Source organism: Arachis hypogaea, chromosome 1 (genome assembly GCF_003086295.3).
Source record: "Arachis hypogaea cultivar Tifrunner chromosome 1, arahy.Tifrunner.gnm2.J5K5, whole genome shotgun sequence".
Lineage (NCBI taxonomy): Eukaryota > Viridiplantae > Streptophyta > Magnoliopsida > Fabales > Fabaceae > Arachis > Arachis hypogaea.
In genome coordinates this window covers 2,140,254-2,154,971 of record NC_092036.1, presented here as the reverse complement: position 1 = coordinate 2,154,971, position 14,718 = coordinate 2,140,254, and the positions used below count along the sequence as shown (strand labels likewise).

At 34.8% G+C, this 14,718-nt stretch overlaps 1 protein-coding gene across 3 annotated transcripts; it reads left to right on the top strand.

Moving 5' to 3' along the window:
- Positions 1–4,794: 4,794 nt before the first annotated feature.
- On the top strand, positions 4,795–12,609 carry LOC112789940 (heat shock 70 kDa protein 16). 3 transcript variants are annotated; one of them, XM_025832130.3, is made up of 10 exons: positions 4,795–5,029; positions 5,480–6,719; positions 6,980–7,192; positions 7,797–7,892; positions 7,981–8,094; positions 8,406–8,606; positions 11,194–11,340; positions 11,415–11,543; positions 11,623–11,753; positions 12,021–12,609. In XM_025832130.3, exons 2-10 carry the CDS (start codon positions 5,550–5,552, stop codon positions 12,106–12,108), a joined length of 2,289 nt encoding a protein of 762 aa, XP_025687915.1. In that variant the 5' UTR covers positions 4,795–5,029; positions 5,480–5,549; the 3' UTR covers positions 12,109–12,609. The 3 variants fall into 3 exon arrangements, with proteins under 3 accessions (XP_025687915.1, XP_025687908.1, XP_072091267.1); XM_025832123.3 differs by having other exon boundaries at positions 4,897–5,057; XM_072235166.1 differs by having other exon boundaries at positions 4,943–5,029; positions 5,410–6,719.
- Positions 12,610–14,718: the final 2,109 nt, after the last annotated feature.

The window sequence follows — 14,718 nt, the reverse complement described above, 5'->3', positions numbered from 1 at the left end:
ATCTTTTCCACTGCTTTTTGTTTTGCCAATCATGGTTTGTGGTAGCTCAATGTGTAACTGAACTTTGCCTGAACATATGCAACATAGATCGCACTTTTAGAGATGTGTCAACTTCCACTAATGGCTTTATTGTTTCTGTGATTGTATCTGAGTCCAACTTGCAGTGGTCATGAGAAATGGTAGATCTGGTATTGGTGTGGCTACCATTATAACGTCTTATTTTCCAACAATATTTCTTTCGGATCAAACTAACCTTGATAATCCAATCACAATTATTTTCATATTATGCATATTCGTCATAAAAATATCGTTGGCTTAGACTCGTATACTTGGTAGTTATAAGACCCTGGATTTTTGAAAATTAAATAATTAGTTATTTATGAGCTAATATATTATATTGAGATGTAGTTTTTAAGAATACTATTTTTAACAAAAATAATTAAATAGAATTTTATGATTATTAAAGAGGTAAACCTCACCCTCCTCTCAAATCTGTTAGAGAATCAGACATTGATCATTTTGCTCATAAATCCCACTTCATGACATCACACTCAAATTATAATCCATATAAATTTAGGTCTGCCATGAACAATGATTTCTTTGAAGGAGTTGTTAAGTATCGTATCATGTGTCCATCTTTTCTCAAAGACTTACCAACTTTGAAAAAGAAAGGTTTTTCTTTTGTTGAAAAACTGAAATTTTTGGATTAGAATCATCTCTTTAAAATCAAAAAGCCTGTTTATCCTCTGTTGGTTCAAGAGTTTTATGCAAATCTGACATATCATGAAGGGACTGTTCACTCTTATGTTAAAGGTCGAGACATTGTCTTGAACAATGAAACAACCAGTGATGCATTGAAGTATACTGATGTTGGACCTTGTGCTTACACTTCAGTTAAGTGGGATGAAGATGTTAGTATTTCTTACAATGATGTATTGGCTCACATTTGTGAACATGTTTCTTTAATTGATGGCATCACACCCACTCAATAAGCCCTAGGATATGAACGTGCTCAGTTGCACCGAATTGTCAACCACATCATACTCGGTTCATATCAAAGGGTTTCTTACACAGACACACTTGTTTTATATGCCATTCTCACTAAAACAGAAATTTCATTTGCATATTTGATGGTTAGATACATGTTTGACTCTGTTGGGAGTGAAAAAGACAAAACACTTCCTTACGACATGTTTCTAACTTGCATATTTGAATATTTTGGTGTTGACTTGACAAATGAGAATTATGAAAATAAACATTCATATCTAAAAGGAGGTGGTGTAGTGAAACAGCAAAAAGGACCTACTCGATCTGAACGAGTGGTTCTAGATGATGATGAAGAGTTTATTCCAAACGAATCTCCTCCTCCTTCCACCGAGAGTACTTCCATCTCTACAAGCCAAAAATCTGCTCTACTGAATATTGTCAAGGATGTTGTTCAGGAGTTTATCTCACAATCTAATCACATGATTGAAGTGAGCAAGGAGCAAAGAAAGCTAGCCAGCAAACATGAGAATTTCCTCCGAAAGTCAAGGGATAGAGTGGCTGTGTTTATGACATTCATTGACAACTTACAGAAGGATGAAGACCCTGCCACTGATCCTGATGAAGAAGTTCACTCAGAGGTGAACGGTTCTGATGCTTAGGATTGTCTCATCAAGATGCTGCTGTCTACCTTTTTTGTCTCATGAATTCTGTTAATTTCGCTACTTTTGAACTAGTTTTTGTTGTCTTGGATGACTGTAATACTCTAACTAACTGCTGCACTTTATTATAGTTCACTTCATATTTTGGATTGTGCTCTAACACATTATTGCAGGATCTAAGATGCGACTTTCATTGATCATGCTTATGCTCCACCCTTGATGCAAAAAGGGGGAGTAATAACTACTGAATTGACTTTTGCTGCTACTTAATTTTTTGTGATTTGTTGTAATTTAATTGTGAATTTCTGATTACCGCTAATGATAGTGTTGAGCATATAATTTTTGTTTTGCAACTGTGCTATTGCAGGGAATGTATTGACATAACATTTGGAACTTGCTTTCATATATTATCAGTTTGCCCTTGATTATTCTTGATACTTAGTTTTTGCTGCTGACATGATATGATATATACTGGGCTGAATCTGTGACGTTGGTTATGTAGTATCCCTTAGTTAAAACATAATGTACAGCTCTTTTTGTAAGTTTAATGTAAACATGAACAAAAAGGAAAGAACATAAATCCAGGGGGAGCTACTCTTGAAAAGGAGAGAGGGAGCAGCACTAAAGCAAGAAACATAAATTAAAGGGAAGTTTTCTAACTTTACTAAAATTCAATTCCTTTTGGTTATTGCTTAAATATGTTTGTCATCTAGGGAGAGATTGTTGAGTTAAGAAATTAACTAAAGTAATTAGTGATGACAAACATTATTTTATTGGGCAAAATAAATAATTAAATGTTGATTGTTTATAATTATATGTTGCTGATTATTTAATGTTGCAGGCCAAAACTCAACATTGCAACAGCCCAATATAAAAGCAAGTAGTCCAAATTGAATGAAATCAAGAAACAAGGTTGGCGGGCTATAAAGCAATGAAAGCCCAAAGAAAATCAAAGCAAGATGTCTAACGGACTGAACTTGAGTATATACCCAAGCCCGATTTGATACTCAGCAAGCAATTCTCTCTCACTTGCTTTCACCAACTCAACGTACACTTTAACCTGCTGTGGTCAGAACTCAAAGAAAGTGAGAGAAAGCTTCTTCCTCAAGCTGATCACCAAAAAAGAAAGAAAGAGAAAGACTAAGCTTGAAAGGCAGAAGTCTAATCAACCATTTCAAACCAAATCAAGCTTAAGTAAAGGTAAAAGGTAACCCATTTTCTCATACATGCATCATATATTTTTCTCATCTTCTCAACTCTCTGCTCAGTCCGAAATGAGATACAAAATAAAGTTGATTTCTGTTCTTCATTGCTGTGTATCTACAGTCACAAGTAATTCTTGGGGACCAAGTAGTTTTTCAATGGCTCAGATTCAGTTTACTATTGAAAAACTTTTGTGGTTGCTGTTTTATGGCTTTCGGTCAACAAGAGAAGGTCATAAGCAAATTTTCTACTCTGAGGATTAATGAGAAAAAGTGAGTTTGCGGGTTGGTGAAGCACAGTGCTCAAGAAGTTGACCTAGGAAGAAGAACCCAGCAACATGCAAGGAGATAAAAGAAGATTTTCTATTCATTCAGAAATAAGGAGAGAAAACCAGAGTTTGGTGAGTTGTGTTCTGTGAAGAGTTCCTGAAGAAGTTCCTCTACTTGGATAATGCTTTCTTTCAAAGAAGCATTCGGTCAATACTGAAGAGCTAACTCAGAGGTTGGCAAATCTGGTTTATCACATAGCAAAGAGGCTGTTGATGAAGTCAATCTCCTTCATATTTTACAGATTGTAATTCACTTTTCAATGTTTATCTTTCTATAATTTCTTGAGTAAAAAGGCATATTGAGAGAGTTCAAGTAAAAAGTCATGAGTGGAAAGAGGCTGAGTGATACACTTGAGAGAAAAGTCTAGAGTTATTTTCAGATTTCTTTAGGTATGTCTGTATCTTGTATCTTGTACCCGTAAGGTATCCATTTCTTAGTTGGGTTAGCACTAAGAGTGAAGAGTTAGGTATTAGCATAGCCAATGTCAAGTTAGGTTAGAACTTGAGTGTGAAAGGATTATGTCAATCCTGTGGAATTGGTGTATGTAATACTTATAACTATAGTGGAAATTCCTCCATTATTGTGGAGGAGACTGGATGTAGATTGCATAGCACAAGGCAATCGAACCAAGATACATGCTGGTGTTAGCTTCTCTCTTCTCTGCAATGTTCTGTTTTCTGATATTTATGAGACAAAAATAAATTGTCTTATAAATTTTCTGCTGTTGAGTTCAAACAGAATCAGAATTGAAAGTTTGATTTAAATGGTCATTTCAGTAACTTAAAAGAGAGGCATAGATTCAACCCCCTTCTCTAAGCCTACCACAACCTTCCTGGATTTTCTGGTGTTCCGAATTTCTTGATCACAATTTTCAGCCCACAAAAACAGGTTCTGTCCATGTTCATCCTCCGTTTTCGCATGGAGGAGCTAGAGCCAAAGCTACCTAGCGATCGCGGTAATAACCCACCACTTCGTCCTCCACCGGCGCTCCGCATCCTGGTTTCTAAACCTAAGTGATGTCTTTGCACCACTACAACACCACTCCTCAAGATGGATTAACGATTCCGTTTGATTTGGGGATTAGGGTTTATAAAATGGGGATATGGACTATTTTGACATAATAAGGTGAACATATCTTATTAGCTTCCAACTAGGTACATAACTGTTAACATACCTGTCACTTAACGGTTCACGTGTACCGCCGTTAACGAAATATGTGAATTCATAAACAGAAAGACAAACGTGATTGATGTCAAATATTTTGAGAACTAATTTGATTAAAAAAAAATTCGAAAACAAATATGACGATTGTATAATCTTTTAAGAACCAATTTGACCATTACCATATATATATATATATATATATATATATATATATATATAAAAGAGTATTTTATTATTAGTGTATAGATTGCCTTCAAATCATGTTCTTATTTATACATAAATGAGGTGTTTATTTTCAACCTTCATTTAATATAATTTCTCTTAAAAACATGAGCATTTTACCATACAAAAATTGAACTGCACATAAACATCCATATTATAATACCACAAATTTTTTTTCTTTCTGCTCAATTTCTCTTCTGATTTAATCAAAGAAAAACTGTTTTTTAGTTATTTTCTTTCCTTTTAACTTCTTTTGATCCAAATGCTGTTGAAGAAACGAGGGGTTACGCAAGTTGCCCCCATTTAGATCCGTTAATGTCACATTTACCCCTATTGGCTGCCTTTTGAAAACCCCATATATGGTCTTTGCCTTGTGCCACTGTGCAAAGATTTCTCTCTCTCTCTCTCTCTCTCTCCGCCATCGTCAGTCGTCACCTACAAAACTATGTAATCACGCAAACGCAGGTGCTTCTCGCTTCTTGTATCCTGTCAGGTTTATTCCGTTCTTTATTGCCCTTCAATTAACGCCTCTTAGTCTTTCATTTACACTTTAATTTCTGTTACATTCGACTTCTAGTTACTTTTAAACCATGCCTTAATTCCTTTTCCGCCGAAATGAAACAAATTCAGCAAAAAAAAAAAGTTTTAATGTGGAGTTTACTCAGATTATTATTGTTGTTGTTGTTGTCCATTTTTTTTTTTTTGATATTGCTTGCACCTCGTGGGAAATCGAAGGCATTAGTAATTGGAGTACATGGAGTTTAGTTGATAACTTATTTATGTTTTATGATAAGGCTTTCCAAATTCGAAGTTTCTTCTTAGCTTCATTTGTTTTTGTACTGTAGTGATTGCTGTTGAAGCTTGGTTAAATGACTGATTTTGTGAAATCTGGTGAAATTTTGGAATTTTTGGTAGGTTTTGATCAAGAAGAGTGGGTGCACCGGATTGAATTAGTTTGAGTTTGGTTCGAGATAGGTGAGTTGAGATGAGTGCTGTGGGTTTTGACATTGGTAATGAGAACTGTGTCATTGCTGTGGTAAAGCAAAGGGGGATCGATGTTTTGCTGAATGACGAGTCCAAGCGCGAAACCCCTTCTGTGGTCTGCTTTGGAGAGAAGCAACGGTTTTTGGGCTCTGCTGCCGCTGCTTCTGCTATGATGCACCTAAAGTCAACGGTGTCGCAAGTGAAGAGACTGATTGGGAGGAAATTTGTCGATGATGATGTTGAAAGGGAGCTGAAAATGCTTCCCATTGCCACTTCTCAAGGCCCGGATGGCGGCATTTTGATTCACTTGGAATACTTGAACAGGACTCATATGTTCACACCAGTGCAGATAATGTCCATGCTCTTGGCTCACTTGAAGACGATGACAGAGAAAGATCTGGGTTTGCCTGTTTCGGATTGCGTTATTGGGATCCCATCATACTTTAATGACTTACAGAGAAGGGCATATCTGGATGCAGCAAAAATTGCTGGGTTGAAGCCTTTGAGATTGATCCATGATTGTACTGCAACTGCTCTTAGCTATGGAATTTATAAAACAGATATTCAAAGTACAGGTTCAATTAATGTTGCATTTATTGACATTGGTCACTGTGATACTCAGGTCTCAATTGCAGCATTTGAGTTTGGGCAAATGAAGATACTTTCGCATGCATCTGACAGGAGCTTAGGAGGGAGGGATTTTGATGAAGTTCTATTTAATCATTTTGCAGCACAATTTAAGGAGAAGTACAACATTGACGTGTATTCTAATTCTAAAGCAAGCATTAGGTTACGCGCAGCATGCGAGAAGTTGAAGAAAGTTTTGAGTGCAAATCTAGAGGCACCTCTAAATATTGAATGCTTGATGGATGAGAAAGATGTTAAGGGCTTTATCACGAGGGAAGAATTTGAGAAGCTGGCATCGGAATTATTGGAAAGAGTTTCTGTTCCTTGCAAAAGAGCATTAGTTGATGCAAACTTGACTGCAGAAAAAATTTCTTCTGTGGAACTTGTTGGCTCGGGTTCTAGGATTCCAGCTATTGCTAAGATATTAACATGTCTTTTCAAGAAAGAACCCAGCCGAAAGCTGAATGCAAGTGAGTGTGTAGCTCGAGGTTGTGCTTTACAGTGTGCAATGCTCCATCCCAATTACCGCGTGAGAGAATATGAGGTGTGTATCTGTATATATTCTTAACTTAAATTTGTTTATCCAATATGTTGTAGGTTAAATTTATTTCATGTTCGTAGATTCTTAGCATTGTCAAAAAAACTAGTTATTGCCTAGACTTACTTTTACAAGGTGTCCAGGTTTAACTATGTTGCTGTTAATTGGAATTTCTGCGACTTTAGTTTCATATAGGTATAGATAATGTGCCTCTTTATGTTATATTATCCTCTATTAAATTAATGTAATATCTCGTATTTGTTCAGGTCCGGGATTCTTTTCCTTTTTCTGTTGGACTTTCATCAGATGAAGGTCCAATTAGTGCAGGATCAAATAATGTACTATTCCCCAAAGGCCATCCCATTCCGAGTGTTAAAGTCCTCACATTGCATCGGACCAATTTGTTCAATTTGGAAGCCTTCTATGCTAATCAAAATGAACTACCACCTGGGGCATCTCCTAAACTTGGTTGCTTCACGGTATGCCTAATTTGGAACAATTTGACTTATGTGAAGCAGTTAAAAATATCTTATGCACATATTTATATGTTTAATTTATCCCCTCCTTTCTCCCTTATTATTAGTTATTACCCTTGCTCTCTTCTATTGGCTGCTTTTTGTGTGTCAATATGAGTTCTATTATCTTTCTTTGTGGGTACTCAATTTTCAAAAATATTATTCCAATACGACAGAAGGATTGTCCTTGGTAGGAAGTAATTGTTGTCACACTCAACATGTTATTGTTTTTGAGTTGTAAGTTCTTAAGTATTTTGTTTATAATTATCTAGCTGCTGTTATTTGTTCATACTTCATATATGCAAGATTGCAAGCATCTCCTTATGTTCTTTGATTCCTGCTAGAGATGGAAAAATAAGCTTGTTTTGATTTCAAAGGGAGCTATTATTGCTAAACTAATTAGGTACAACAATACAAGAGCATGTTCATGTATTTACCTGAATAAATTGTTATGTTAGGGAAAAAAGGAAGTGTATGTGGTAGTTTTTTACGGTTCCTGTTTCACTCGTTACTTTTTCTGCATGCCTAAACCTTGTTATATGTTAATGCAATGTTCACTACTTTTCAGATTGGTCCTTTCCAAGGATCCAATGGTAGTAAGACAAAAGTTAAAGTTAGAGTTCAACTAGATTTGCATGGCATTGTCAGTATAGAATCTGCTACAGTAAGTACTAATAAGAAGTTTCTTTCACTGTTTTCAATAGATCGTCCGAGAGATCTTGGTATACTCATGAACCCTTTTATGGCTTCAGTTGATCAGGGATCAGGTGGGCGATTCAGTTGCAACGGGTGATTATCATTCAAATTCTGATCCAATGGATGTTGATATTCCAGATACAGTTGCCAATGGAGATGATGATACTTCTGTAAGTACTTTAATGATTTACCACACTGTATCTCGTGCAATTTTGACTTTTCTTTTTGGTAGATCTCAGTTGGTGGAAGTTCTGGATAACTTGTTTATTCTGCATGAAATATATTATAGCTATGTGTTAGGATGCAATCATATCTGATAATGATTTCTGCAACATATGTTTTATGATCGGTTTTCATGATCTCCATATTATATAGCTGTAACATTTTTCTTATTATCTTTTGGGAATTACTGAGTATGGCTGTAGATTAATTCATAAAACTGTTTGAAGTTAATAAAATAAAAATTAATATCGTATTGCAGGCTGATGGTGCAAGGAAAGATAAAGCCAACAGAAGGCTTAATGTGCCAGTAAGTGAGAATATTGATGGTGCAATGTCAAAGGCTGAAATATCGGAAGCTTATGAAAAAGAACTACAGTTGGCCCAACAGGACAGAACTGTAGAGCTAACCAAAGAAAAGAAGAACACCTTGGAGTCTTATGTCTATGATATGAGAAATAAGGTAGACATAATATCTCAATGAGTATACATGACTGGTTTTTACGGTTCATCATACTTGGTTAATGGAGTCACACACAACCTCTTCCGCAACCACTATATACAGATTTAATGCATTGCATGATCTTTCTATTTTTACTCTTTTTGGGTCTTTTTTAATTGGTACCTTGATATTGGGAGTATTAAATGAGAAACCTTGTGCTATAGTAACTGAAGTCTTGTAGGAGCATGTGTCCATTGATAAGTCTATCAACAACTATCACAATAGTGTATGTCGCATTGGCTTTTGCAAGGCTGTCAATGAAATCATGGACAAATCTTCGTATCTTCAGTGGGAATGGGAACATGTTAATGATCAACTATGATGATTACCACTGGCAAAAATCTTGATTCTGGGAATATTTCCAAATAGTCCTCTTTGTCCCTTCCTACCATAGTAGCCTAGATACCTGCTTCTAGGTTGTAAAGAAATTTGAATGCCTCCAATTGCTTCTTCATAGAATTTCTGCTTTATCATAGGAATCCTTGGGGAGTTGGTACCACTAGCCTTTCCTTGTGATAGTGTCTACCTCTTTTCAATTGGATTCAGAACCTTCTAGAGTCCTCCCTTGCAATAAAGCTTGATTAATCTCTTTTAGCTTGATGTCTGCTTGGACATCTTCTTTCAATCCCGTTTAGGCTCCTACTTTCAGAAGGTCATGAAAATATTTTACTATAGTCGAGCTTGAGAGACAGTCCATCTGCTGCCATAACGTGTTCCAGGCTCCCAACTTTTATGGTAGATTTCGAAATCAAAAACCAAGTTTAGCAATGATTTCAAACTTTACTAGTGAGTATGCACTATGCACCACAGTATTCCTCCCCTATAAGCAGTACCTCCATTTTTGAACGATCAACGCAATAACCATTAGCTTACTCCCTTGATCGACTTCTGTTGTTTAGGCTCATATGAGGTATGGTATTCATTCTTGAATCAATAACCGTAGACACTTGCTTGAGGCACGGAATGATCCTTTTAATTCTTTTTCCCAATTGATGTTGTCAAGTGTGATCTCGCATTATACATTTTTTAAGTGGGACCAAGAGAAAACATGTGAGAGAAAATGTTGTATGATAAAAGAGCACGCTTGACGATAACAATATTAATTGAGAGAAAAAATTGAGAGGATCTATTCCTCCAGAGGCACCCTTAAAGCATGGAACAAGTACAGGCAGTGATGCCATTGCCTGTTTTAGGTTCTCAAAAACTAGTTGTGCTTCCACACACTGTTGGAATTTTTTTTTCAATAGTTGCGTTAGAGGCTAAGCTATCATTCTCCTATAATAGCCAGCTAGACTTAAGAACCCCCTCAACCACTTCAAATCTGTTGGTGGTGCGCAAGACACCATGGTCTCAAGGGATCCGCAGCCACTCCCCCTCCCAGAAATGTTAAAGTTGTTGCTATTGTTATTGATGTATAAGTTCTGCTCCTTCAAAATTTCCAGTGCCTTCATTAGATGTCCACTTGGCTCAAATACATAGTGTGTACAAGGAGACAGAAGGGAGATAGATAGCCACCAGCCACAGAAGACCTGTGATCAGTTCCAATAGAAGAGAAAATATAATCGTGAGAATTGGAAGAAAGGAAATATGTTGGATTGATTAGGAGAGAACAAGCTAATTTACTATTCCTTTTGGTAGCTACGTCTGATTAGATAAGGGAGGAAATGGTTGGTTCAATGAGGCCTGGAGGAGTGGATGGAAAAGGGGTTATATATTCCTAGGATACGGTCTTATGTTATATTTATTGCTCTCTTTAAACTTGCGATTCAATTATACTATTTTGAAGTTAATATTCCTCACTCCTATGCCAATTTATTCAATAAATTTAGTGTTATTCAAAATTCTTATTCACAAAGGGGAAGTCTCATAACAAATAGTTGTCTCTGGGTGTTGTTGAGGTTCAAGTCACGGAATCAGCCATTGATGCTTGCAACAAGTTAGGTTGTCTACATTACGACCTTCGAGTGCGACTATTCCTGGATCTTGCATAATGTGGGATGTGCTTTGCACCAGGCTGCCCTTCCCCCTTTTTTTTTTTTGCAAAATTCATATTCACCTGGTATCATTGTACTTGTAACAACTTGTATTGTAGCTCCTCATCCTAGGGGGAGCATGTGAATGGCATTTCCCATGTCCCTACAATCAAAGAAGCCACGGAATCAAGAAAGGAGGTGTTTGCGAGGCAAAAAAAAGCCGAGAAAGATTCTTGGAAATTTGTCTCAATTGATTGAGAGGCTGGGACATGCATTGAGTCAGAGCCATTCTTGTAGCAGAGATTATGATCGAAGGGATAACAACTGTTGCTATCTGCATTGACTTGGAAAGTTGAAACTTGACAGCAAATAGATTCTTGAAAGTTAAAATGTGGCAACATTGTAGTGTTTCTAAGGGAACTTCCTGCATAACTGTTTGATGTCATACCTCACTAGAAAAATATCTTGTTTTCTTTCCATGTCATTGATGTTCTGTAACCAGGCATTTGAAATTCTTTTCATGGGGTTCTATATTTTGATGACTTGAAATCAAATTTATTTGCATTTTCAAATAGCTATTCAACACATATCGGAGCTTTGCAACTGATCAAGAGAGGGATGACATATCCAAGAGGCTTCAAGAGACTGAGGAGTGGCTTTATGAGGATGGTTATGATGAAACTGAACTTGCTTACACTACAAAACTAGAAGACCTAAAGAAGGTTACTTTTTTTTTTCTCTAGAATCATTGTTTCCGTTGCAATGCTTCTTGTTAACATTCTACATATTTATGTAGCTGGTGGATCCAATCGAGAATAGGTATAAAGATGAAGAAGGAAGAGATCAAGCCAGAAGAGATTTGTTAAAATGCATTTTAGAGCTTCGCGGGACTGCAGATTCCCTTCCACCCCAAGACAAAGAACTGGTAAAATAATGAATAGGTCAAAAAGTATTACCTTTCTTTCTCATAAGATTGGTTCCGAGTGATCTCTATTTTGTTTCAGGTATTGAATGAGTGTAATAAAGCAGAGCAGTGGCTAAGTGAGAAGATGCAGCAACAAGAATCTTGGCCCAAGAACATTGACCCAATATTTTGGTCAAGTGATATTCAGGGCAAGGCAGAGGATTTAAAAATGTATGATGCTCGCCCATTGTGATAAATTTTTGTTTGCCATGAGTCAGTGGTATCCAAATAAAGCAAAAAGTATATGAGGAAATCCAATTCATCGAATATAAAATTCACATATCAATCAATATATCCGATTTGGAAGAAATTTCATGTGATCATTCAATTAGGTCTGATATATATTGTGCAAAAAAAAGGGGGTATTCTCTCATGACTATCATGTTATCATAGATTTCATCTATTACTTAGTTATTGTTCTATTTTGTTGGGTTTCAGAACATGTCAACGGAAATTGGATTCCAGGACGTCTCCAATGGAAGAAGACGTTGGCGAAGACAAGCCGGATGCTTCAAATCAGCCATGAATATTGGATTCCAGGACTTATCCAATCAAAGAAGACACTGGCGAAGACAAACCGGATGCTTCAAATCAGCCATTAATATATTGATGGTGTTGCTAATATATCCCATTGACTAAAATCAAGTTTTCATTACAGATACTTTCTGACAAGTATAGAATTTTTTGCCACTCTCCTTGCATTTTCCTTTCTTTTTTTTTTTCCCTGTTTTCTCACCGCCCAACCTTCCTGGGGTTTTGAAAGAGGAAAGTTTAAGTATGAAATCATCTACGGTCATCAGTTCAATCATTTTGTTCTTCCAAGGTTCTTCTCCTCTCTCTGGTGTTTTGTATTTTGATATTGTTATCCAATCTTTTTTAGGGAGATATGTTTTGTGAATCAAGTAGGTTTGGCTCCCTGGAAGAAAATCTCTGTGAAATATGTATATGTAGTATCAATGACCCTTGTTTCTGCATTGTAATCGAAGAAACTATTATTGAAAGATGGAAATGATTGGTTAGCCTGTAATCTTTTGGGAGTTGGCGAGATTAAAAGGCACATAATACCTTGTTCGGCTTTTTGAAATTGAACTATATATTTTGCACTCGACTATGCTAGAGTATGCTAAAATTAGCTATCAATATAAAATACATGTTGAAATATAAATAAACATAAAAAATAAACTAAATTATAAACATATTTTATACGTAAATATATTGGTGATTAATTTTAGTGACTGATTTTAGTATATAAATAGTGTTTTTAATTTGTATTGAGTTTTTAGTTTTTTTTTTCTAATGAAAATTTAATTATTTTAGGTTGAGTTTTTATTTTGGTAATTGCACCGGTATCTTTTTTATTTTGGGTCAGACACCGGAATCCTTTTTAATCGGGTTTTTTGCACGTTAAAAAAAACACACAAACTTCTAGTTGTCCAAATGGGAGAGAGATGAATATAAAATAATAAAATATGCAGAGTAAAGTTAATTTTATTCTCTTAAAAATCTTAAAACTTCCCTTTTTTACATTGGAAAAAAAAGTAGTCGCGTTTTTATTTTCAATCATATTAGGTGTGTATTAAACTCAACTATTAAAATTAGTTATTAGTATAAAATATAAAATAAATATTAAAATTAAATTAAATTAAATATGTATTTACACTTAAATATATGATGGTTGATGTGCACATAATATTTTTATTTTATTTTATTTTAGATAAAATATATTTTTTGTCTCTAATATTTGTAATTTTTTTTAAAAATATCCTTAACGTTTAACTATATTCAATTTCATCTCTAACGTTTTTGGTTTGTATCAAAATTATCCCTGAATGTTAATTTCATATGAAATATTGGGGGACAAAATTGAAAATGTTTAAAAATAGTTTTTCACAAATCAAAGACGTTAAGGACAAAAATGAATAAACCAAAAATTTTAGGAATAAAATTGAATAAAATTAAACGTTAAAAATATTTTTTTTAATTACAAAAATAAAAAATATACTTTACCCTTTTATTTTTTATATAATTATATTGATTGGCTTACAATACTCTTCTTCTCTCCGTATCTATTGCTTGTTATTTGTGTTTCTTTTGTTCGTTCTCCCACCTGCGTCTTGCAATAGGGGTAGGTACGGATCGCAGGTACTCGATTATTTGTCCGAACCCGAAACGAACCAATTAAATTAGTTTTGAAATTAACGGGTAATCGGGTCCAATCCTAACCAAATCAATGACTCTCTCTGGTAATTGGTTCGGATAGCGGTTTTTGGGAGTGTAGAATCCGAACCAATTTGTAGACCCGACTATATATTAATTAAATAAAAAAATAAAAATTTAAAAAATATATATGCTTTTTAATATGCTTGAATTTTAATATCTTTAGGGTTTAATATGTTTGAATTTTAATGTATTTAGTTTTTAATATATTTGGCGTTTAACATATTCGAATTATTTCTATTAATGTTATATGTTTATTGTACTTACAGATTTTTTAAGATATATTTTTTTAATTTGTTTTATGAATGTTTGTTTTATCGATACCTAATTATTCGAATCGAACCAATCCGTTTTTAATCAATTTGATTTGGTTCGAGTACATAAAAAAAACATATAAATTCGAACCAAATCGAACCAATTACAATTCAATTAGTTTGGTTCTAATTTAACATTAAACCCGAACCAACCCGACCTGTCTTCATCCTATCTTACAAGTTGCAATACCATAGCAAATCTCATGGCCGTGCTTATGATTAGTCTAGACCAATTTCGCACAACCCGTAGTTAGTGGAGAATATGACACGTGAAATATATGAATTCTGGTTTGTAGTAAACTTCTTGTATAATTAAGTGGTGAAAAACATATATTGATAGTTCTCTACGATTATAAAACAATAAAATGTCCGTAAAATTTCAAGTAAAAGTCATACGAGTGAATGTTTACATAAGATAAAGACGATTTTGTTGGGAGTTGTTTTGATGGTGAGTTTTTCGGTTGTGTTACGTAAATTTGATGGTAAGTTTGTTTTGTGTGATGTAAATATATTTGTTGAATGATGAGATATTTTTTCTCTAAGGATGTTTTGTTACGGAAAAGAATACGATAAAATTTTTAGAAGCTTATATGTAATGATCATAT

Coding starts and splice junctions, on each gene's coding strand:
- LOC112789940 (XM_025832130.3), top strand. CDS start 5,550: ATGAGTGCTGTGGGTTTTGACATTGGTAATGAGAACTGTGTCATTGCT. Junction 11,341..11,414: donor AACTAGAAGACCTAAAGAAG/GTTACTTTTTTT, acceptor ATATTTATGTAG/CTGGTGGATCCAATCGAGAA. Junction 11,544..11,622: donor CACCCCAAGACAAAGAACTG/GTAAAATAATGA, acceptor ATTTTGTTTCAG/GTATTGAATGAGTGTAATAA.